This window comes from Athene cunicularia (assembly GCF_003259725.1).
Source record: "Athene cunicularia isolate RWA chromosome 1 unlocalized genomic scaffold, athCun1 chr1_part1, whole genome shotgun sequence".
Lineage (NCBI taxonomy): Eukaryota > Metazoa > Chordata > Aves > Strigiformes > Strigidae > Athene > Athene cunicularia.
This window is the reverse complement of record NW_020799091.1, coordinates 77,577,944-77,604,442: the sequence shown is the minus strand read 5'-3', so window position 1 is coordinate 77,604,442 and position 26,499 is coordinate 77,577,944. Positions and strand designations below refer to the sequence as shown.

Sequence of the window (26,499 nt, the reverse complement as noted above, 5' to 3'; positions counted from 1 at the left end):
AACATGATGAGTCAAAGCATAATGTCAGGCTAAATTAGGGTATGGAGCACCACAGGATGTGGCACAACCTTCGGGTAACCCCAGGCGCTGCAGCGTGCATGGCGTAGTTAAATGCGCAGCACACCTCAAGTGATGATATATGTGGCACAGCCAAATGTGCAAATGTTCATGGAAAATAAAAACCGTTTCCAGAAGAGGAATCCTAATACTAAAATTTAATTATCTTCTTCCTTCAGAATCAGTAACAAAGTGTGAAAAACAAGTTTCTTCTCTATGTACAAAACTAACACTTCAGTGTCATTTTAAATGCGAATTGAATACCGTGAACTTTAATTATGAATCTGGAGGTTGAATTTTTTTGTAACTGGTGAAAAATGAAATGAGTGCAAACAAAATGTTTCCAAAGCTAAAAAAATGGGAAAGGGAAAATGAGTGCCTCCTGAAAAAAAGGCAGAAAAGGAAATGTAGGAAGGATAGTATTTTCCAGTCAGGCTTATTTTAAACTTGAACTTCTTTTGCCCTATCAGTACATATGACAAACAATGGGCAAAAAGGCCTTATCTTAAACAGAAATATTTTTGGATTTATTCCAATTTTACACTCTCTCTTTCTCTAGTCAGGAAACAGGCTTTCGCAGCTCCAGGCTTGTGCCTTGCCACAAAGACATGTAGTTCATTTCTGCTCACCAGATAAAGACAAATTGGGAAAGAAACAAGGCAGGAAAAAAAGAAAAGTACCTCTATAGCCCCGAGAGGAGACAGATTTGCTCTCTGCTTAAAGGAGGCTGAAAAGACACTGTAAGCTTAGAAAAGAAGCTATTAACAGAGAAGTAAAAGGCCTCAAAGAGCTGCTAATATAATTTATGCTACTGACAATACTGGTCTCTGTATTTTGAAATAGTAATCCTGTAGACATGCACTGCCCAAGATTTCTTTCAAGGGGACTGTGAAAGAGGCATCTTTCCCAGCCTATTTGTAAAGTGAGGTTAACTTGAACTTTCAACATAAACAGGTTAATATTACTGTACCAGTTTTGAGAATAAGTGTATAGGCAGTTAACATCAGTGTGTATGAAAACTAAATTTGAGATAAAAACACGTAAGTAATAAAGTCCATTATAAATTAAAGAAGAAAAAAAAATTGGAGCAAGTACACACTGCATGAGTATTTTAATGAAAACAAGTATTTTAAATGAAGTATTGTGGGAAGACAATTGGATTAGATGTGGATTCTACTTTCACACCTGTACAATCAAATTACATTAAAAACTAATATTTTTTAGTCCTTGGATCTGTGATATTTTAGCACTTAAGGGAAAAAAAGTTCGAGAAAAAAAAAAGGAAAAAGTTCTAAAAAAATTGGACATTGTCATTAAACTGCATTATGTATGGGATTTTTAATAATTGTACTTCACACTGATTTTTACATGTCAGTAATAGCATTGTATTCCCGAAAGATGGCTTTTTCACAATTCAATTCCTGAAGCCACATAGAAAATCTCTCTTATGTGAGCTGTTAAATTTTAAAATACAATTTTAATGGATAAATTTTCAATTTAACATGAATGAGGAGCTGAATATTGTTTAAACTCAGATCTCCTCATATTGCTCTTAACTAAGAGCAGCTGTTTCAGACACCTTCAAGTCATCTGATAAATTCAGTCAATTCTGTTTTACAAAACAGTATTTATTGACCCTTATTTTGATGCTAGGGGAAGGGCAGTTTTGTTAAGTAAAATGATGCAAGGCCAGAAAGACCAACACTATTCAGATTTGGTTACATGGCATCTCTAAAATCAGCTGGTTTTCCCTAGTGAGTTCAATGCAAGCAAAACCTGGCCTATAAACAGTTCCCACTAATTTTAATGGAAATATTTACCAAATGAAGACTGCAGGTCTTGAGTATGAAATACTGTATTTAAATCAGTGTTTTTCATTGTCTGGATAACCCATGTAGAGCAGAATTTTCTTCTAGTTAACCTGTACCAAAAAATTCTCCAGGTCTCTATTTATCTTCACATACATAAGCCATAACATAAGACAGTGTAACAGCTGCACTTAGGTGCACGGAAGATTAAAGGGCATGGCACAAAATGTCACAAAGACATAAATTACATGCACTACCTCAGCCAGTTTGCAAAGTATACACTGAACTTCACATGCACATCAGGATTGGGTGTGCTGGTAGAAGCAAACAGGACAGAGTATACCAATGATCTGACACATTTATCTATCCAAAGCATGTAACCATATTTGTTTAATATTACCCTGGCTCAGAAGCAATGAATGCTTCGGTAGTCCTGTCACCTTCCAAAATAGAGTAAAAGGAAATAAAGAATCGCAGCACAGAGAAATTTAAAGATGCTGCATTTGCAAACATGGAGTTAAAATTCAGAAATTACATACGTGCCTTCATACCACTTTCACAAAATTAAACATTTTGCAGTGCAACAGAAAATGGGTCTGGGGGAAGGTGGCTACATTCAATGCTGAGGCCAGTTTACATTCAGTGTGAGTGGGTCCTCATGCAAAACATGCTTATCACGTTATTTTTGAGAGATTTGAGCTTACTGTTCAGAAAGGAGGAAAAGAAAGCAAGCTTCAAGCCCCAGGAGAACACAGTGGCAAGAACCTGCAAAGGTGTTACATTATTATCAATACCAAGAAGTCCACTAAGCTACTTTAAATCTGTTGGTGGTTCATTTAACAATATGCCCAGAATACAGCTGTTTTGGAAATGAGGCTTATACAAGGATAACACCACTGAAAGGAACTCATCATTTATAACCAAACATCACAAAGCGAGAAAGACAGAACAGTCATCTGAAAACATGACAATTGACTTATTTACCACTTTCATTCTAGATAACAAAGCAGTCATCACCAAAAATATTAAAATCTTGTTATCTTTGAACCCAAAGCTTCCCCACCCCCATGATACAATACCACGACTACCCACATGCGAGAGCCTTCCTGATGCAATGGAACTGGGAAAGCTCACATCATGTTCCCCATCCCTGGCACACAATGACATTACAGGTCTGACTGTCAGATGACTTACACCACTTGCTTAACCTGAACTGCAAAGGAAGTGTAATCAACTGACTTATGTTGTTGATATGAAGTGGTATTCAGTAAGGGTGAGTCTAGTACAGGAGGCTAACAGGAGCCTTTTCTATGGTACCTGCTTTTGGTATTTAAGTACAGACGCCTTTGTACCTAATTGGCGGGACTCTGAAACCCAAAATATGCTTCTAACTGAAAATTGCTTCATTCCAAAAATAGTCCTCCACATTTTTGAGAAGCTCTCAGGAGAGGGCCCAGCTCCCCCCAAGGAGGTCTGTGCAGAGACAAGAAGCTGAGCACTCATTGGCCAGGTGGGCTCAGGAGGAGCTTTGCTCTGTGGCTTGTGCGTTTCTGCACAAGCCCCCAAACACATCAGGACCACTTACCACTATGGGGGTGGAAATGTGTTATCTCCATAATGGCACTAAGTATTTTCTACCCAGAGGGACAAGTACATCTCTCAGTTTCCTTCTGGCTCCGTTAGCTTGGGGTAGACATGTTCACAACTGAAATGTGAAGGCCAAATAAACTCTAAGCCACGGAAATCAACCAAGTCCCCTCCCCAGTCTGGACACCCTCAGGCTCCCAGCAATAACATAACAGGCTATTCTAACAAACCAGAGACAGGTAATGTAAGCTACTACATGCAAGTTACATCATGGAGATATATATATATATATATACACACACATATATATATATATACACACACACACGTGTTAATAGAGCCAGCCAGTGGAGTCAATGAGCAATTATCAAAATGAATCATTATGTATAGATGCCTATCAGAAGGATAATATTTTTGGTTATCATAAAAACCAGCTCCAAACCACTTCCTTTGTTTTTTCCATACTCAAGATTTGACTAAATCTGGACAGAGAAGTAGAATGATCTGATTGAATGTCATACCTCAGTAAATGAAGGTCACTTTGATCAACTCAGTGTGTCTGGTTTTTATCTGTCTTGAGAATGCTTCAGGACAAGCCAAACAGTGCCACAAGACACTTCAACTTTAAAATCCCAGACTAGATAAGCTTTGCAAAATGCATTAGCCAACATCTGAAAAATGCAATGTTTCTTAAAGACCTGACCTCTGTGCAAAAGTTTCACCATAAAACATAAGCACAGTTATGTAAGCAACAACATGTCCTGCACTAACTTACTGGCAGAAGAGAGCAAATGGAGTGGCTGTTTCTGATTTAGCTTAAATTCCTTCTCAAACACCACAAGCTACACTGGAAAAAGGCCTTCATACCTGAGTAAGACTCCTCCATAGAAGTCCTCACTCTACAATAACAACCACCCCCTCATAATCAAGGCTACAGTTTTGCAGTCCCTTCAAACTGATTTAAATGCAGATATTTTGCCAGACAAGTCAGTCCTCCTTAGTCCACTCTGAATTTGTATTTCTGCTCTCTCCATTGTATTAGCAACAAGAATTGTACAGGCCCACAGAAAAGTGGATCAAGGAACTGACCTGGCTCGAAACAGATAATTATGTGGCCTAAAGCAATTGTGAAACACTGACTTTGCTTATGCCAAAACCCTGTTTATAGGCAGAGCCCTTACTGATATTCTACTTTTTCAGCTGTGAACTTTGTGCTCTGAAACTATGTTTTCAATGTGTATCTGCCACTTGGCACAGTAGGATCCAAAAGCATTTCTGAAACAGTCCGCAAATAAAAGGTAGTTTCTTCCACTCAGTGTAGTTCTGCTTGAGATCACAACAGGATGCTACGAAGTTGGAATGGGATGCACAGAATAAGATTGAAATTTACAGAAGTTTTCGGTCTAATCCATATTGATATGGCCAGTGAAATTTAATAGATTCAGCTTACCCTAAAGTAGTTTCTACAAGTAAATTACATACTGGTTTCACAATTTAGTTACCCAAGCGGGAGTCTTCTACCATTCCAGAAACTTGAAAGATTCAAAGGCATCAGGTCCCCTAAGAGATGGCAGCTGGAAGTCAAGGGGGATACACCGGACTCAGGTCTCACTAGACAGCTGTGTTTAGCTACATGACTCAAGCCCAAGATCTCTACAGACTAGAACTTGAGACAGCACTTCACTTGCATGCAGACACCTTATTTCTATTAGGTATCTGAATCTTCATCTGAGTCTCACATGCTTTTCCTTTCAGAGGCTCCAGGACCCCAAGGGTTTTGAAACTTTCAAACTGGATTTACTATTGCAATGCCAAGGAGGCACTGACACCTGAATGCCACAATCTGGACATCCAAGGGCCAGTATTACCAGTGATCCATTTTTCTGATGAGCACTGTTATCTGCTGTCACTGCTGGCTCAGTACAGTGTGCACTATCCACCATGTAGTGACACATGAAGCATATTCCAAAGATGTCAAATGAGAACTTGGACAACAAAACTACTTAGAAATCTTTAAAGACAAATGCATAGGATAAAAGACCTTCCAGAAAACAGATCATTTAATCACCATGATGGCTGCACAGTAGTGGTCACTCCAGGAAGAGGCACAGCACATAAGTCACTACAAAGAAGTAGAGCTGTTCACTGCCTTGGTCTGAAGAGACAGATCATGGAAACTAGCATCCTAGCATCACTACTGAAGCAAATAGTCTTAAAACCAAAGCATGTGTTAAGATGAGAAGAATAACAAATACCGAATGATGAGAGAATGCTCTCTCTTTCTAAAAAAAACAAAAACCCAAAAAACCAGACAGATACTTCACAAAGTATACCTCATGGCACATAATCGTTATACTACAACCCATTTATCATGATGTGAGTCTTGGTTTTCCAATTCTATCTCTGAATGTCTGTTAACATTATCTGCACCCCGATGGCAGCTATCTGTTTAGTCAGTCACACTAAATACAGCTTAGTTGTTGCACCCAATGTGATAAAGCAAAATGTCACTCTATCTTAGCAACCCTTGCATTATCACCTGGCTTTATCACAGAATGAAATATGATAACAGACGCTGCTCGCCAGTCCGTCGATCCAACCAGAATTTCTCTCCTCTCCTGCCTGCATGGCAACAAACACAGCAATGGGTTTTCATCTCAGGTTCTTTCTTTTTCTAAACATGTTACCTCTCTCCTCATGAAAATCAGAAATAAATTCAACAGACCCACTCTAATTCTGCAGCAGATAAGCAAAGATATGTTGATGGATGAAACATAGGCCAGTCAGTCATGGGTAACAGCACAATGCATAGGCCCACAGTAAAAATCAAATCCGATTAAAATTATATTTCTTGTAACAGCAGAGAGGCCTTTATGCAGAAGGGAAGAATCTTGTGGGAAAGGGCAGAGGGAGGGATGTTTTTCTTTCCTTAGTTCAGAAAATAGGAGCCCCTCCCCCATTGTGCTGTACCTCAAAAATCAATGATAAAAAATAATTTTTATGGCTGTATTCTTACATGCTTTATCTATTGCATGCCTGTCCTAACACACAGGGGATTGCCTGCATGGAATTAAAATGAATTCTGCTCACTTAAGTCAACCAGTTAATGTGTTCTGTACTTACACACTGAATTCAATCATCAGAATATCCCAACAGTATAACAAGAGCCATCATATTACACAAATGGCAACCATTGCAGAGACAAAAGACAATACTTTCCAACACTGCTAACAGGGAAATCAGTCATGTTAATAAAAGCTCAAAGAAAAATGACTGTTTTGTCAATTTACTAAAAACCCCCTACATTCCAGTTGCCACTCCTTTTTTTTTTTTTTACATCTAGACTTTTTTTTCCTCCTGATATGCTGTTGCTATTTTCTTGTTGCTATTACTACTGCAAACAGCTGCTTGCAGCTGAGCTAAAATTCAGTAACAGAACAGAAGCTATAAAACGAAACACTTTGTGAATAACAGCTAGGTCACCTGGGTTTCTCAGGCAGGCAACAAAATGAACACATAAGTCATCTCTAAAGAAAAAAAAAAATTCTAAACCAGTTATTTAAATTAATTAGCATGCATATGCACACATTTCAACAGTCATCTTTTCACTCAGAGCCGGACTCACCGCTTGCTTCCAATAGTCACATCCAATTCTCTTATACTCCCAGCTAATATCTCCTGCTGCTGTGGAAAAGGTCTTCGTGCACACTTGCACTCACAGTAACAGGCTTGCCAGGAAAACGACAAGATGAAAAGCTCTCGCACCACCCCTAGCCGAGAGGAACCCCGAGCCTGGCACCCCAAGCCACAACAACAGCACTGCAGCCCTCAGTCCAGAAAACAAATATTTTCAAGAGGCACTGCCTTCTAATTCCAGTGTGCATGATGCCAACTGTGAAAACAAAAGCTGCTAAAAACAGCGCGCGTGTGCGAGCATATGCACACAGAGCATCTTAGCTGGAATTAACTCACATGTTTCCCCCCTATTTTCCCAATCCATCAGTGAACAGAACAGTCAATTACACTAAGCAAAATAAAATTCTGTACCAAGCATTGCATCGTTCCTAATTTGCTACTGTAGCTTCTGCTGATAGGGACAGAAGACACAGCGTGTACTCTAAGACATGGAGAACAAAAGAAATACTGTATGAATTAATTCTGCAATTTTCTGTTCAGAACTGACAGAAAAAGGTAATTAAGGCACATGCCTCTAGCTGTTTCTCTCATGCTTTAACACTAAAGACAAGACAATCTTACCAGGATTTACAGCTGTTTACCCATATTCACTGGATGTGAGCTTTGCATCCTTGCAAATGTGCCAGCCAGTTTGAAAGCCTCACAGAACTGAATCTGTCTCAACCTCTGCATCTCATTTACTGTAACACAGAGGATTTTCAAAGCCATGCCTCACAACAGCTGGCTTGTTTTTGCCTGCTTCCTATGATTGACAAGTTCATACAAGCTCCGTCAACTTTAACCTTGATAAGTGAAGGCTTGGTCTGTATTGTATGTTACATCATCAGAAACTTCTGACCTCAGGGAAAAGATCTCAGAGACTTCAAAGCTTTTCCTTTCTGCCACCCCCACCCCCTGGATTTGGTTATTAAAAAAGAAAAAAAGGATTTAAAAAGTCCTTTAATTTTTTAAGGGTTTTTCCTTTCATTTGTGAAAATCATGACCCACATTTCATGATCTGCAAGAGTTCCTTAAGTTTTAAATATTTAAAATTATTTTAAAAGATTAGTGTGCTACTAGGCTCCTTTCTGAACAATGTTCAAATAGCCAACTCTTTAATTTTAGTGAGTCTTCATCAACAGCCCTCCAGCTTGAATTTTTTTGCATGCGTTGTGTGTACAGGCGCTCTCTCTTGCAGGAGATTCTGCAGGGAAAGAAATGCTTTCATGCTGCATGAGCAAATTACCACCCCCACGCTCCATCTTTAGAAACCAAAGCCATCGTGGCCTTCATCAGAGCAAAACTCAAGCTCCTTTCAATTTTTCTACAAGAACACATTAAAGATTTAATAGAGAAACTGTGGGTAACACTTTAATATGTATTAAAAGATCATTCTAAAGATGAACACTAAGAGAAAAAATTTATTGAAACTGCACAAAAAATCACATACAGCAGTTAGATATTATGATACAGCACTGATATTCAGTTAATTTTTCTATCTTCCCTAAAATTTTTATATCTCCCACAGCTGTCTGATTTCAAGATAGAGAGAGAATGACTTCAAGGAAACTCATCCATTTACATAATACAACACAACTTGGTTAACAGACTGTAGCAAGTCTGGTTGGCCCATGCAGAGAAATGGAAGTTATAGCTGTCACGTTACTTTTTAGCAGAAAACTTTACTCAAATTTACTGGCACAAACAGTCTCCTGCGTGACAGCAAATCAAAATCCATGTTGCCTCAGGGCTTATAGCAGAAGGTGAACATTTCACAGGCTAGCTTTTAGTACCAGAACACCATAAAGCCACTCCATATGTTAGAAATATATGAACTGCTGCACTGAGGAGACAAATCAGTCACCTATTTCCAAAGATGCTTTTCATCAAGTAACTTAGGGGAAAATAAAATGTACAATACATCAGCATATAATGCTTTTATGAGTATAACCACTGGAGACTGTATCTTACATTATCTCTAATCTCCCCACTCAACTGTTATTATTAAAATAGCCACAAGAAGATAGCTGGATTTCAAGCTATGCAAGGAAAACTTAGTCTTCAGATAGTTTCCATTCTAATTCTCTTTCCAGGGAAAGCAGCAAAACCAAACTAGAACACAAAAATAGACTAATGCTTACCAATTTATCTCTGTTTCTCTCTCCACAAATTTTTTTGGCGTGTCATTCCTTTTGCCTGGTCACAATTTCAGTACCATCAGAATCATGTTTAGGTCTTCTCCCAACTTCTAGCACTTGGTAACGCTTAACTTTGGGGGCAGGGGAGAAGACTTTCTGTAAGAAGAAACTACCCTCCAACACTTCCTTTTATCAGACAACAGTGGCCTCACATACCCCTAGCTGTCACTGCATGCACAGTGGAGAGCAGATGTGCCAGCAGCAATTAAACAAGAGGAACTTCACTCAGTAATAAGAAGCTGGAAGTAGGAAATAAGGGGATATGTGAGGTGGAGTAGTGACGCTCAGGTATAGAAACAGGGATTCAAAATTCACCTAACAAAGGTAGAGGAAGAAGCCACACTTTCAAGAGCGTAAGGAATGAGCAAATTAGACGGGGGAAAAGACAGGGCTACATTAGTGTAGTGCATTTCCAAGCACAGGCTTTGGAAACAGTCCAGACCTATTTAATGAGATCCTGCAGCTGCCAGTGAGCCAGAGCGGAGCATCACACCGACCTGCAGGACGCATACCTGAGGGCTGCTGGGCTAAGCGCTGCTACGAGAGTGAGCAATGGGAAGGCAATGGGCTGGGCCTGCAAGGTTTAGCGCTCTCATTTAGCCACAACCATGTCTAAAACCCAAAATAATGCATTTAGGATGCTGTTGGAAGAACCATGCATCTCTCAGCTCAAGCAGCCTTAAGGTTTTAAAATGGCAACAGGAGGAAGAAAAAGACTACAGGTGGGAAAATTTATCATGCAACTCCCACCTTGATCCTGAGGTATGAGAAGAATCTGGTTCAAAACTCTGCTAACTTGAAGAGCTACCCTGTGCCAGTGGCCATATGTATTTAGATTAATCATTCTTGAAAGATCAAGAATCCACACTGCGGTATTTAATTTTGAAAAGGGCATTTACATACAGGAGAGGAATATTTTTAAAAAGAACAAACCAGATGGTATAATGCTAAGAGATAACATGCAACAGGAGATACAATATATGGAACTCAAAAAATGCGTAACACCTACCACAAAACCCAGAAGACCACCCTTCTTCCTTCCCCCTCTCTGTCCCCTCTGAAGGCTGGATTAAACAGTAATTAAAAGGACATGCAGCAGAGAACTAAAGTCCTACCCAAGTGAGGAAAATCCAGAACTATTCTAGCAAAACAGATGTATAAACACAAGGTAAAAAAAAAACAAACAACAAAAAGAAACAAAAAGAAACAAAAAACAAAAAAAGGTACAAATTCTTAAAGGCATTAGGAGGAGGTGGGAAAAAGGAAGGGTGAAAAAAAAAAAAAAGCACTTTTTCAAACACTGGTGACTGCCAGACAGATTACAGGGTCAAACTACAATAGTAAGAATATGAAGAAAATGAGGCCACAGCAGAAAACTTACATGGAATCCCCTTCACATCTCCATAAGCAAAGAACAGTCTATTCAGGAATTATTCTCAGATGCTGTCCACTATTCAGTGGGTAGTCATGAGTTACCTGAACTATATGATAATCACCTGAAACTCCCATAGGAAATTGCTGAAATAGTAGCTGTGATGTGTAACTACCCACTCCTCTGATATGATACTTGGGAACTGCTTGAGCAAAGTGACACATGCAAGGTTTGGGGAGGGAAGGTGGGCGGGTGTCAAAGAGAAAGAATGAGAGAAAGAGAGCAAGAATAAAAAAAAATAATTCATTACGTATCTGGAGAACTTGAGAACTATAAGCTTAACACATGAATTAAGCAAAGGTAGAAATTATATGAAGAAATTCAGCAGCTGCACTAACTAGCGTGTTAAAATGACAAAGAATCCTTTGGGCTTGTGCAGAAAAGCCATGCCTCAGACACATTACTAGTCTAAGAAGGAGTCACTACACAGGTGGACAATACTGATCTGGATGACACAGGTTATTTGGATTTTTAGATTCTAAAAAAAAAAATTAAATAAATAAATTCTCACCAGAGGCTCTTTTCTCACCAAAGTCCTCACTGGCATCATCACATGATTTACAGAACTGGTTAGATCTAGATGATTTACAGAAGGGGTGAAAAAGGTGGCAACAGTTGCTGCTATGAGGAGATAATTCTGAGTAATAAAGACAGAGGTCAAAGATTTCCTATCACTGAGTGAACGGGCCACAGATAAAATTCAAATTTAATAAATGCAAAGTAACTCATAGCTTTTTCTACACCTCAGCAATTTATACAATGATGTATAAGTGAAATTACTGCTACGCAGGAAGGAAAAACTGTACTTCACAGACTATTTGATGAACATCTCCGTACTCCACAGCAGTCAAGGAAAAAAAAAAAAAAGAAAAAAAGTCAAGATGAAGGAAACATTATGTTACTTTATGAATTCATAGCGCACCCTAATACTGTTGCAGTTCTCCCATTGCTTCTGAAGGAGAATGTGGAAAGACACAGAAGAAAATAAGGATGGGCAAAGCCATACAACAGTTTCCACAGAGGAGACACCCCACTCACTCCCTGCATAAGTGGTGCTTTACCTCACAACACACCAGCACAAAAAGCTATGGATGTCAAAAGCTGATGTGAATCCAAAACCAGTTAAGGCATTTTTCTGAAAGAAAAACTCATCAAGGGCTCTTAACCACAAATACTTAAGACAGAACCTCATACCTGCAGATCAGCAGAGGCTGGGCAAGGATGCCCAGCAGCATGGCTCTGTGTTTGCCTTGTTTTTATTTTCTCCAAGCACCTGCTACTGTCCACTCAGAGAAAAGAAACCTATTCAGGTAGCCCTTTGGCCTGTGTTTTTAAGCATCAACTTCCTTCATGTATCAGTGATTCAAGGTTATAATTGTCTCAAAGTGTGATTCGTTTAGCTGTTACTAGGAAAGACATAGTAGATCCCACCACAAAACTTGACCTAATTGCAGAATTTTCAGAAATCTACGGAATGGGAGAGGTGGCAGGGGACTTCTACTACATGAATAGATGCTGCTGAACTCTCCTTTGTCACCTCTATATGCATGAGAAGAGCCACAGAAGATTTTTTTCAGTTTCGGACAAAATATAAACTTTGAAACTGCCCAAGATTGTACTGCATTATCCATTAGTTCATGAGATATATACAGTGACATCACTGGCAAAAGAAAGTGGTCTGCCAGATGCCTTAATAATCCACATTTCATAATAAAGAAATGCTAATGTAAACAGAAAGGGCTTCAGCAGCTCACATACTTCCAAGTCTTTGTTAATAGCTAAGAGCCTTTGAAGATGCACGTTGGCTCTTCTGAGCTTCCCTCCAGATTACAACAAATAGCTGCATACAACTTGCTGGAAAGGGAAAACAATATTTTTTAAATTTTATTTTTACTTCTAACTTCATGCAGAAGGCATTTTCACATGTAAATTAATTATCATTAGGAATTCAGATATCTAAAGCATTACTTCAACTAAACTGGTATGTTCTGGCTATATGAAAAGCATGTTTTCTTCTCCCTTTAACTGAATAATTAATCTTCCTCAAAAAAAGCACTTAAAAAACCTTTATAATAGTCCTTACTATACTTAAATTGATTTAAAAAAGAGAACACTTCCCTTTATAAGGTCTTGAATAAAATGAATGTAGAAATTGTTAGTACACTGCACAGTAGATGAAGTAACTACACGTATTTATAATTTTTATTCTATAAAATACTACTTGTTATGTCATTCTAAGCAAACTGATAGGAAATAGTCCTTTCCTTTAGAAGAATTTATGTGAAAAATTACAACAGCTGTAGGTGAAGTGTAAAAGAGAGAACTTAGATCTCTTTTGCACTGTGAAATATTGAAGCTTGTTACTACATGCATGAAATGTCTGCCAGAGTAATTTTTCACTGATTTGTAAGGAAGCAGTGGCACAAGACCATACTATTTCTTCCTCAAGAGGAAAAAGGAAGAGAGTGAAAACATTTTGCTTATATAGCTCTGATGATATGTTGGTCAGTCCTACAGTGACTGAGACAGAGTCATCCTGCAATATTAATTCAGGAAAAACTTCTCAACTTGACTCTAACAATGTATATACAGTAAATAAAGACTCTTAAGTTTAAAAACTGTATGTGATGCAATGCCTGCAAGCAGAGTTCTGCAGAACTATTTAAGCAAATGGCCTTTTGCTACATATTAAAAACACCAACTCTTCAAGTCTTGCACTTCAATACCCAAGTTAAGCTGATACTAACACTGTATATTACTACTATAATACTTCTTTTGACAGCACAGTAAAAGATCCAAAATATAAAATTACTAGAATTATAAAAAAACTGGGTAGCTCCTAAGAATATTTCCAATGTCTGCTTTATTTTCCAGTGTCTAATTTACACCATTTATCATTGCAAAGATGAGATTACATGAGAAACTCATTTTCCAAATGCGTAATAGGGACTTTTTTTCCCCTCTGTTAGTTAGCCCTTATGTGTAGCCCCAACCCCTATAATGGTCACAAAACAGAATAAGCTCAGAGAAATAGCTATCAAAGCACACACGTTTATTTTATATTTGTGTGTTTTTATATATATATACTCACACACACAAACACCCATATATGCTTGATATACATAAATGGAGCATCATCCATTTGTAAATTCTTTTCCATCTCACTTGATTCAGAAGACATAAGATTATTCACATTCCTGTGTTGCTGAAGGTCCTCCTTGGTCTCTGCACAGTAATTTGCCGTTGCACCACCTGGTAAGCTTGGAGGCTAGATATTCATCAGCTCTTGAAAAATTATTTTCCTTATGAAGTGCCTAATAATGAACTTGGGAACCTTTCTATAGGCTCCTGTTTTGGCTTGTCAAAGATTTTTTTATAACATTAAACTTGGGCATTTAGTTCAACTTAGGCATCAAGAGAGGATTTGTACTTCAGTTTTGTATGGTAAAGGCTGTTTGTCTTCAAGAACTTAGACAGAAGCAACTACTAAGGCATGAGAGAACAAAAAGAAAAGTCTTAAGAGTGTTTAATTAGAGCTGAGTCATGCTGTGGTCCTATACTTGACATGCACATGCTCCTGTACTTGACACCTATTAAATGTTGAAAGATTTTCTGTGACCTCTGATCACATAAATCCTTTTTCGCTTTTAAAAATTATTTAATTTTCATAGACATTGCAGAAATAAATTAGTAGAGATAGAAGTCAAATGTTCTTAGAAAGTAAATAAAGCAGTGGCTGTGAACATCTCTAGTAGATGGCAATCTTAAGAATTAGATCATAAAGCACTATTCTTTTGATGCAAATTGACTTTTGTGTGTGCTGTGCAGGAAGACACAGACTACAGGCCAGAGCACACATTTCCACCTTTAACCTTTTGAAGGATTATGTTAGTTCAGAAATTGTGGAGTCTTCTATAGAGAAGTTAATTACATAACCAGCATATGTCATTTGACAAATACAGAAAAAGTGACACATTTAAAAAAGGGCATACTTTACATCTGTAAAAAGCTAAGCTTTTATAAGTAATTTGAAATAAAGAATAGCACTATTAAAAATAAAAAGCCCATTAATTTTTGTTTTACAGTTCAACAGACTCATATCATGCTTCTAAGCAGTCCTAAAGTTAAGAACATACTTAGAATCACATCAAGCCTCAGTATAAAAATACTCAGCTTGTGTCAATGATTGTTTGCATGTCTAAGTTTGTAACACGACTGGTTTGGTTCTTATGATAATGGCTACTATGGACCACTACTTTCTCTTCCCATAAAAATAATACTCCAAGGTATTAAATACTGAAGTTTAGAAGAACATGTAGCTTTACTAAAAAGGGAGATGGAAAAAACCTAAATTCATTGAAAACACTCAGTAATCTCAAAGGGGAAAAATATAGCCCAAAGATGAAAGGAGTTCACAAATTATCTTTATCAACTTAAAAACTCCCCAAATTTTAGAAGTAAAGTTAATGGAGGTTTTGCAACTGTGTGCTAAAAAGAGTAGCACCAAGAAAATACTGTAGCAAAATGAACCAGCAGCACAAAGTCCAGGAGAAAAAAAAATCATGCACTTTTTTGGGGTTTTTTGTTTGATTGGTTTTTGGGGTTTTTTTTAAATGATTTGCTATTAAAATACTCCAGCCCTTTTTCATTCTAGATTCAGTGCATTAAAAAGACTCATATTTCTCCTGAAAATAATGAGGGAAGCTATAAAGGTAAACATTCAAAGTTTATTTAAAACCAAAATCATTCAATGTTTTTGCAAAACAACGGAAGGGGAGGGAGACCAGAGGCACCCTGTACCGTTAGACAGTCTCTAACCCAGAGAAGGCACCCGTGGTCTCCACAGTTGGCTCTCAGCTTGGGTCCCTGCACTTCTAACCCACACAAATGCTGAAGGGCTGCTCCTGTGTCCAGCACGGTCACGCTGGCATTGGTAGCACAAAGGCAACTGTAGCACACAGGCCTCAGTAGCACAAAGCAAGGGCCATTAACAATATAATCTAAACCCAAATTTTCAAGTACAGTATTAAATATGACCACAAAGATGACCTTAGGTTTGGTTAATATTCATAGTCTAGAATATACCACGGATTAAGTAGATTTGCTAACCATTTGCAGATTGCTAGCTTTTCAAAGCAGGAAACTAAAGGCCTTTAGGGCACCTCAAAAATCGTAAAATCAATGTATGTCATGATGAGCCCAGTTCCTCTTGAGCACAATAATGCCTTGTTAAAAAAAGAGCACAAGGAAATACATATTCTTTCCCATAGGACAGCCATTCATCATCATGCAGTGGCAGTTCACAACACAGGAATTAAATGCCCAAATAAGAGATTTTATTTATTCAGGTTTTTCGAAAACAGAAGACATGTAAGTCCTCTGCATAACACAAGTGCTGAGGGAAAGACTGCAAAGGAGGCCATTTTTCAAAATATCCTGTAATGCGGTGAAATGGCCAAATACAACATCTGAAATAGTATGTCAAAATAGGCTTTGGCTTAAAAAACAAAAACAAAACCAACAAAAAAAAAGTTACTGCAGCTGGTGCCCAGTCATGTGATTTTCATGGATTCTGTGATTATCAAGCAAGAATTGTGCTGCACAAACACTGCTAAAATGCTGGCATAGGAGTAATATTCACACGCTTTTGTGACTAGGGTTCAGCACTGGTAGATGGAAATCATTTTACTTGTCCAGTGATGCTGTCTGCCTACGGAAGCTTGCCTGTTCCCTCACGGCTGATTGTGCTGCTGCATCCCCCTCTCCCTCCCCTCCTTCCCTCCCCTCCAGCCCCATAGTCCCTCCACACGCCTGCGCACAGGCACAAACACATTCACACCCTCATGAGCTATTCAGTTTGAAATCACTATGGTAAGTACAAGGGGCTACAAAGAATTGGAAAAATAGCAGATGGTCTCTTCAGCTGGGCCATAAGCAATGCAAAATACAACCGTAAAAACCAACAGATAAATACTAATTTTTACAAGCTTTTATGGTCACAGCTAGAGTACATGTTTGCTCAGTTCATCATTTTCTCTCCCCTTGAGAGATCAATACACTCACAGAACCAAGGAAAGTCCTTAGAAGTGATTTTTCCTATACATGTGTTTCTTCTGTATAAAACCTGAAGCTATCAAACATGGCGATAGCAGTGTGTGCACAATCTCAGTTCAGCTGCCACATGCCACTTAAGCAGCCGCAGTATCAGCGACCTACTGCTTGAAATCACTACCTTCATTACAACGGCTTTGGCAAACTGCAGGCCAGGAGGGCACCCCCCTGCGTGCTAGGCATTTAAGGACTTTAACTGCATTGTGCATACAGTCATACATTTGAAACAGGTCTGAAAATATTGTACAGTTTAATTACAACATGAATTAACAGAGAAAAGAGCTGATCAAACGGAAAAACGACTTTTGATGGCTTCTGTTCATGTACTGCATTCTGTAAAGGCACACGTAGAGAAAAGTCCAATTTACAGCACTACTGTGTTCCAGTAGCATGCCATCTGTGCCAAGGATAATACTGGAAAACTCTTTCGGGAAACCTCAAGCATTTCCACCTCCCACGCCCCTCCCCCAGCCAAAAACCTGTAACTGATAAAAATGAAAAAGCATTTGAATCGTTTCATGCACACAAATAGAAATCATCTGGCTCCAAACAAACTCTAATACACTCAACACTTGACAATTTCTTCAAGCTCACTCTAAAGTCCCCATAAATTTCGGTCCCACCATTAATTCTATCATGCACATTGAATTCTGTGGGGAGAAAGAGGGAAACAAGAGAAAAAGGCATTGCAAAAACTCTGAAATCATCATAGCAAAACTTCCAGATTGGGTAAGGAAAAGATCAGATCAGAGTTATTCTAAGAAATCTCTTAAAGCCAGAAATTAAGAAATACTTACCTTATAGTGCAGTTCCTTTCATCCAGATTGTTAACTTTACAGAAAATATGCTCCCCATCTTCCTTTAAATCCTCTGCTTGCCTCCTTACTTCAACTGAGACTTCCTAAAAGTGGTTTATAGCACAAGTAAGACACCAAGTCATCATGTTTCAGACGCCCAAAAAATCTATGATTATGGAACCTCTTATTTGTGGGTTTGCTCTGTTTGAATATACATGAAGTCAACAGCATAGCATGTCTTAAGCTTGTTTGGTTTTAAGTGGTACAGTATGCTATGTGACCTCTTGCACAGCACTACCGACCTGGCTGTGCTCGAGTTACTGCTCCACTTTGCTGATCTACAGAACAGCTTCACATTTATATAAACCTTTGCCACTTCCATTTGGCAAAAAAAAAAAAAAAAAAAAAAAAAAAGCAGCAAAGAAGATACAGCAGAGTTGCTCACATTTTAGAAGAGGCAAGTATGCACCAGCTTTGAATCCCTGAGCATGTACTTTAGTTTCTCAGTAAAACACACAACATTGCTGTTCCAGAATTTTATTATCTCACTATCTTCAAACAACCACACCCAAAGCATAGCTTCACATTACAAACACTGAACTTACAGGAAATTTAATTGCACATTAGCTCTGGAATCATCTGAATCATATATGCGAAACAGCATCTTTATTTACTTCAGCCTGTTGCAAGCATCTTCAATGCACTTATCACCATATTTTCCAGGTGCCTAAACAGGTGTCTGCTTTTTGCCCCAGGAGGCCTATACTGAACTTAAAGGCACTGACTAATAAACCAGAAATGCATACATGGAATAGATTATATGATGATTTTTTTTTTCTGCTGGGTAGGCAATTACTTAATAATTCAGTTCAATTTAATTTTCAAAATAACTTCCAGGTGAATATTTCCAGCCTAGAATCTACCCTAGTAAATTATTTGCATAGTTAAGTCTGCATGTAGAGTTCAAAAGTAACTTTTGCAAACCTTAGACACAAAAAAAGAGTTCACAACTTTTAGAGATGAACATACTTTGTTTCTTTTTGAGCTATTCTCATTCTACTCCCTGTATATATACACACACACAGACGTGCTACACAGATGTGTGTGTATGTATGCAATGTTTTTACCAAGAGGGGAAAAAAAGGAAAAAAAATAATATACAGCTGCACTGCCTCAGATCTTTTCTTGCATAAAGTGAAGTTCAACACAGGTTGAACACACTATGACTCCTTATATGTATCAGGCAACCTTGTAGCAGCTTGAACAACATCTTTTTAGCAGAGAACTTATGAGACTTGGTTTCTCTGTTTACTTCCCCTGCCACCTGCCAACCATTCCCTTGGCCCTGCTCAGTTAAAAATTAACTTAACATTTACTTGCAAGTTGAACAGACATTTGGCATCTCTCTAAGGAATAAATTTATACATTTTAAATCAAGGAAAGTGACATAAAATAAACCACTAAGCAGTTACATTTGTTGCTGTAGCATAGCTTTAACATTAACAGGCATATTTTTAATCTCTGAACTTTATTAGGCAGAAGTTTTGTTCTATGTAGCTTTTGCATCAACCAAGTTTAGAAGAAAAGAGAAAATCCATGGAAAATGATTGGACCATTAATGAAACTGGACAAAAGTAGGTATAATTTGCCCTTGGAACATTTTTCTTCATAGTTTCAGAGAACTAAAACCCTTAAAATGGGGAAGGCAGCCACACCAATGAAGAAATAACTGCATGAAGATTGCTTTGATCCTCCTATACCTCTACTGTAAAAAAACAGGATATTACCAAATCAACCAGGTTGTTTTCTTCCATCTGGCTACAATATACAAAAAATTACTTGATCTGATTTGTGTAGCTCTGCTACACTCAATTCCTGTGCACTACAAACTATCTTCTTCATTTTACTTGTGAGAGCTACCTGTAACAACTATTCCCTTATTGACAAAGGCAAACACCATACTTGCATTGTGTTCCTAAACTGCAAGTTTTCATAAAAATTATCTTTCCTCCTTCACCACTCTCCTGCATGCCCCTCTCCCAGGCAATTTAAAGGATAATGCTAAGACACTTGTACCTGTTTGTAGAAATCAGTAGAAGGAGATGATCGAGACCTCTCATGGGTGTACTGGGGTTTCTCATGTTGTTCGTGGCCTGCATCAAGGATATTATCAGCTGAATGGTACCTTCCCGAGCTCCTTGGCTCTGCTGGCTTCCGCTGCTCCTTCCATGATGCCTGGTACTCTGCAAAGGTTCCCAAACGCTGTGGCTGTTCAGCTTTCCCAATCCTATCAGCAGCCTTATTGCTACTACTGTGGTGGACGTTATCTTTTGAAGCACGTGCAGTTTCAAGTCCAGCAGAGGCTGCCCGACTTCTTCTCTCATACTTTGACTCCTCTCCCTCTTGTCCACTATGAGTTTTCCTATCTGGCTTCTCAGGCTGTCCCTCAGGTAGACTGTGGGGAGGTGGTTTCTGTGCCAATTTCCTACATGCAGGCTTACTTGTTTCTTCAAAAAATTTCCACCTGTCTGCAAACGAGCCCAGGGCTTCCTCAGATGTATTTGGATGGCAATGAGCATGGCACTCATCCTCTGACATCCCCACCTCATTCATCTTCTCTGGTTCAGAGTAAGACTTCAGTTTTTGCTCTGTTGTGAACCTCTTCCTGGCTCCGATGCGAGAAACGTGATGAGTGCCACTCCCTGTAGGGTTCGGTTTAGCTTGTGTAGCCTCGAGAAATCCAGACACATCTTCAGAAACCAAAGCCAATAACGAAGAGTTGTAACTACCAGTTTTACACTCAGGTGACCTGGGGAAATATTCAGCTGGGCTGGGCTCCAAATCCCGTCGTTTGAAGGACGTCGCCCTCAGAACCCTGGCCTGTGCTTCCTTGAGGTGATCTTTGTAGGTGCTGGTGAAGTTAGTGTCTGGGGAGGTAGTGACATTTTCTGCTGAATCTGGTTTCCAGGTCTCACTGCACTCCTCCATTTCAGATGACCCTACTAATGCAGCACTGCTTTTACTTTTCTGCAGCTTTGCTCTTCTCATTTGGATCTCATTTCTCAGGGTTGTTGCAAAACGATCGCTCCTTCGAGCCTGTTTAGACAAGTGAGTGTCAAATGGGGCCTGTCGCTCTGTTACTGCTTCTGGACTGTTATCAGATTGTTTTTTCCCTTCCTGAGCTAAAGAGTGCAACATTGGAGTCTTCTGAGGAGAGATTTTGCTACTCTCATCTTTCACCCCCCTAAAATCTTTTGGAGTAGATCTGTTTTCAGCAGTAAGGACACAGCCCTTTATATACTCTTGTTGACTGTACCTAGTTTCACTTTCCTCAGAGCTGCTCTCAAAGTTTTTCTTTTGTCCAGACTTTTCAATATGATTGGGTTTTTTAGCTTCTTCTACTACACCACACCTAGCATCCCCCTCTCTGTCCACTGGGTAATGACTACTGTTCTCACACCCTTTCAATGAAGATTCAACAGGTTGTTGAGGTAGATAGTATTTCGGTTTTTGGACCACTGTGACAACCGCAGGATTTTCATGAGGTCCAAATGATGTATCAGTTCCCACTGCAGGTTTCCAGCTGTCGTCCTTGAGTTGTAGTGGCTTCAAGCTTCCCTGAGAAGGCTGTTTTGCTGTCACACAATAATAGCGACTCTGTCCAGTGTTGTCCACCTTCTGTTCAGCAGCACTGTTCAAAGAGGAGGAAGGGTTGGGCAAACTGGCTTGGTTTGGACTGTAGCCATGAAAATGATCTGTAGGTAACTCCTGAATACCACTATAGGACAGATAGTGTTGCTGATCTTTAGGCGCAGCTAAGATTCTTGCATTGTGAAAAAAAGTGCTTTCATCACTGTACTGGTGCTGGTGGTGGTAACTGTAAGTAGGCTGTGCAAACCGAACATCAGTGCTGGACAAGGATGACTGCAGTTTGTTCACAGTTCCTGCATTACTACTGTACCTTTCACCAGCTGAAAAAAAAGTGTGTTCTGAACTGAGATCAGATTTATAACTTGAGCTGCTGACCCTCCTGTCACATGCTCTGCAGGGCCGCCGCTGCTGCTCCACAGTTTCCAAGTTCCAGTCACTCCTGGGCTGAGACCGGTTCAGGGCTGTAAAGTGCTGCATGCTGGCACCCTCTGAGTACACAGGACCATGGGCTTTCTCATGACCTTTGGTAGCAGCAAAGCTGTCACTACGAAGAGGTGGAGGTGGTGGGGGAGGAGATGAAGACTTCTTCTTATCAGGAACATACCAGACAGGTCCAAAACTGGATCTTCCAGAGCTAGTGAGCTTGCAATCAGGGTGTTCCTCTATTCTAGGACTTCTGCTGTTCTCGTATTGGGTGGGAGCTGGCAAATATCCAGGTTTGTCCTCTATTCCACTGTTGTCATTCAAGAGCTGGCCAGACTTGTTTCCGTGCTTAGTAGTCTCCCAGTGGCCTACTTTGTATAGCATGTTCTCCGTCGAAGAAGTGTCTGCATTGGATAGAGTGTGGTCAGGGGTGCTAGAAGTCGTGGAGAAGGACCCGTAGGCTGAATCCCGCTTACTTTGGCTCCCTAGATGATCAATGCTACTGTTAGATCTTGCAGAAGAAAGTCTTCCATACTGGGCTACTTGTGGAGTGTGGTCCCAGCTGTCCATACTTCCCAAAGAGCTGAATTGGTCAGAAGTGCGATGTAGACTTGACTGATCCCATGAGTTTGATAGGTCATGAGAAGAACAACTATGTTAGGAAACAAAAAGTCTCAGCATAAATATACCGGTTAAAAATACCACAATGTAATTACAAACATATGGCCACCGATTTTACTAACAGTGGTTAAGATCCATCTGCATAGCAGCTACTCAAGACAAACAATCGAATAAAATTGGAAGTTTGAACACAAAGTTGGAGCTTTATCTTTATACTCTGACACCAACTCAGAGCTTGAAACCTTAATAACTAACTCAACTTCCCTTTGTAAGTTCACCAATAAGTAATACAAACTTATCTCCTTGAAGGTTCTCCTCTCCCTCTGCAAATTGTTGATTTTGCTAACTTTACTTTTAGACAAATTTAGTTTGAGCTCCATTGGCTTTTCAGCTTATTTTCCAGGCACCCTGATTCTTCCAGCTATTCAACTGATGTACTTCCCTGTTCATCTTTTGTAATCTTACTCTAAACTTCTTCAGCCCATAGTTTTTCCCTTGTCCTGCTTATACAAATCTGCCCATTCATTTAATATTTTCATTTCTAAATGCAAGTTCAATAAAAGTATTTGCCTTGAATGCCACCACTTTAGTTCTGAGTCTCCACATGTACCTTACCAATATGGTTTCAAACCACTCTCAGGCTGACACCCTTACAACATCTTTCAATCCCACCCAGTTCCACATCACTGACAAGAAAACATCAGGAGGAGATGCCAGGGCCACATAAGCTCTGCATGGCCAAAACTAAACTTCTGATCTTCCTTCAAGAATCCTTACCACCATCAGTTCTCCTCTGCCAGTCTTCCCTCTATAGAAAGGTCATCTTTGACACTGTACTTTCTCTGGATTATTTGCCTAGGACACTATTTCAAAATCTTGCTGCTTCAGTTCTTTTCCTATGCAATCAGTATTACTCGGTTTTCATTCTTTTCTATCCTTCACAGGACACACCTCCTGTCAATTCAACACACTGATGCTGAGATGATAGTCTTTCCACTTATTCTCATCACATCTCCCTGTTTGAACTTCACTGGCAGCCCCTCCTGCTTTTATATACCCAATTCAAATTCTTGCCCTTGCATGCAAAGCCCCTTGGTAGAAATCCCAGAACAATTCCACTTCCCTGTAGCTATAATTATATGAAGCATCTATCATATCTTGTGCAGTAAAGAAACCTGTGAAAGCCAGCAATGAAATTAATTACTCCACATAAAAAAATGCAAGGAGTTATAAAAATCTCTTTTTTCTGTCAAAAACATTGAAAAAACCCAACAGTCCTCTTGAATTCAGTATTAACATGAGAACTGCTTTCTTCCCCTCTATTATTATAGACTTTGTAACTGTTTTTAAACAATGCCACCAAAAGCAATTTACATGAAATAGAAGAAGGTACACTTTGTGCTTATTTTCTAAAAGCATTTTATTAACAAGATGCACTAGCACTGGCCTTATCTTGTGGGATTTTTGGGTTTTTATTTTGAGGCTTTTAAAATATCATGTTGAATATTTAAAAAGGTCTTAATTGCCATCTTAAGCAGATACTGCAGTTCATGTAAAAAGTCTCTTGGTCACTATTAGGATATCCTTTGTTAATGAAGAGTACAAGTCAAATATTGCCATGAATTGCTGGTATCTTTCTCCCTCTTCAGCACTAAGATGATATTTGGCATGGATTCAAACAAAGATGACACCTGTGCAAGAAAGCCTCAATTTACAATTTACAAGTCTCATGTAGATCTGATGGTATCAAATGTGAAGCACAGATCATTGGCATAAAAGGTCAAAGCCCTGCTAGAAAATGTTGAAAGGAAACCCAGTACATTCAGCAAAAGCTTCAAAGAAAGGCCAGGAAAGCTTCTGATAGTATCTTACTCCAAAGCATGGCCTCCTGTGGTCCTTATCTGCAGCAATCCTTCCATGAACCCTGACATGGAAGAGTCCAAAAGCCATTTCTCTGCCTGAGCCTAGCATCTTGGGATATCCTTCTCTCAATGGCTTTTTTTTTAGAGTGCATTCACAAAGCACTTATGCTGCTGATCAAAGTCTGGCAGGTAAAGTCCAGGAATAATCTACAAACACCATCCTTGGCCACTTTGGCCAATAAGAACCCCTGCCCCTACCCTGGGACATGAGTTTCTGCTTCTGGGCCCTCCCAGAAATGACATCTCAGCAAATCAGACCACATTCATACCATATGGGATTACAGACCAGATGTACATGACCCTAATTGCCCCCAAAAAATCAGTTTATACAACTTTCTTAAAGCATACTTGCCTCACACCCACACCTGTAAGGTCAGAACAAAGTAGAAGAGGTTATTGATTTCAACACCCAGGGCACAACAAAAAAAGTTTGTAAGGTTTTCTATTATATTAAGGTCTTTCTACTGGAAGAAAATGCAGGGTCTAAACTTTAAGCAACTTAAGAGAGTTCATATCCATACCTCCCAGAAAAGTGCATTCAGCCTTAGCCGAGGGTGGGCTAGGAAAAAAGTCTGCATCCATGTTGTTAAGTTGTGACTTCTGTGAAAAAGTCAGTAGAAGACTCACAGAGAGAAATTAAGGCACCAAAAGCTTACAAGGTCTAAACTCTCTATCATTGCGTGAGAGGCACCTAGACCTGCCCTAGTGCTCCCAAGACAGCTTACAGTTTTTGGATGAAAGTCACATGATAAAAAATACACATATAGTGGTGGATGTGGAGAACTGGGCTCCAGAACTACCCTCTCTATCTACACTGGTACAGTCTCTTCTGGTCTGTCTGTCTTCCTCTAGCGTCATGCACCTTCTCAAAGGTCCAAATTCAGTAAGCTGGCAAATCCCCCCCACCAAAATCAATCAAAGAAGCCCCCACAAACTAAACCAAATCAATTAATCATAGCTTAATCTAGCATCTACCTAGGTAATAAGGACAATTTTCAGAGGGTTGTTTTGTCCAGCTTGCCTCATGCCTCCAACACACAAAATCCAGGCGTATCCTGCTTGGAAAAGAGCCAAAGCATCTCTCCCCTTGACTGAACTCTACTTGTTTTACAAGTGATTTAGTTTTCACACTCGAAGAGGGAATACAGGTAGGAACATTCTGAAGTGATTTTAGGCTATGTATACCAATCTCAGATGCTTAGCTCAAGGAAGGACAAAAAATTCCAGAAACTGCCCAAGGATGGGATCTTTGGGCTAGAAATGTCCCTTCTCGGGCTATTTTTATCATCTCCTTGCATACTGCTGCTTTCAGCTACTCATTGCTGTACCTCCCCTTCAGCTTGGTGCCTGATGCACAGCACTTCTTAGTTTTGTGAACTGTACTTTGAAAGTGGGAAAACTCTGAAGCTGCTCACCTTCTCTTTTTGCAGATGAGCAAGCTCAAAGAACCCCCCTCTGCAACTCAGATCCTCAAAATACCCAAATCCTTGCGCTGGGACTCTGTGAAAGCTGGGCCTCCAGCAGCTACAGTCTGAAATCAGCTCTGCCATTGAAACTATCTTGGGCAACAGACACCAGGACTGACGGATCTCCCGAACACATCACCTTTTAAGTGGGCAGCACAGGCAGCCAAGGGGTTCAGGGAGGCAGTGCCCTGTGAACCCTGGTATTAGACAGTGCTAAAGCCACTAAGTCTTTCAGCAGCAGCTGAGAAAGCAGAATTGGCCTTTTTTACCAATATTGATGTCCACCAGCAGTTGCTGCTATTCCTGATATGCAGGGGAAAAGGATTTCTCTATTTCCTGCCCAAAGCTTATTTCAAACTGGCCTTGAACCAAATTAATACTTCTTTTCTTTTAAAAATATTGTGATTTGTCCAGCTCCTATCAAATCACACTGAGACACATAACGTAGTATTTTACTTTCACAAGGTACAAGGACAACTATCAGGAAGAACAGGAAGCGAATACTGATTTACAGCTCAGTAAGAAGACCCAATAGACTAGAAGTAGAAATACTCTTGAGTGAGCATTGCAGCCAGGAACTCTATAAAGTTTTCAGAAATTTCTGAATTTTGTTTCTATGTATCCTTGTACTTTTACTGTCTTCAAATCTATAAATCTAATTCAGCTCATCTACATGAAATTTAAATAAAACCCCTCTAAATCAGTGTAAACCAGCAGCAATTATAATTGAAAATTCTAATTTGAGAAATGT

General features: G+C 39.4%; 1 protein-coding gene across 6 annotated transcripts in view; it reads right to left on the bottom strand.

The window, feature by feature from the left end:
* Positions 1-26,499, bottom strand: part of SHROOM2 (shroom family member 2) — a 78,915-nt gene that overhangs the window by 19,493 nt on the left and 32,923 nt on the right. For all 6 annotated transcript variants that reach the window (XM_026842551.1, XM_026842560.1, XM_026842514.1 and 3 more), the window contains 2 exons: positions 19,742-22,391; positions 17,666-17,769 (listed from right to left, as the gene is read on the bottom strand). In XM_026842551.1, the coding sequence (XP_026698352.1) occupies positions 17,666-17,769; positions 19,742-22,391 (2,754 nt within the window). The remainder of the gene's footprint in view (positions 1-17,665; positions 17,770-19,741; positions 22,392-26,499) is intronic.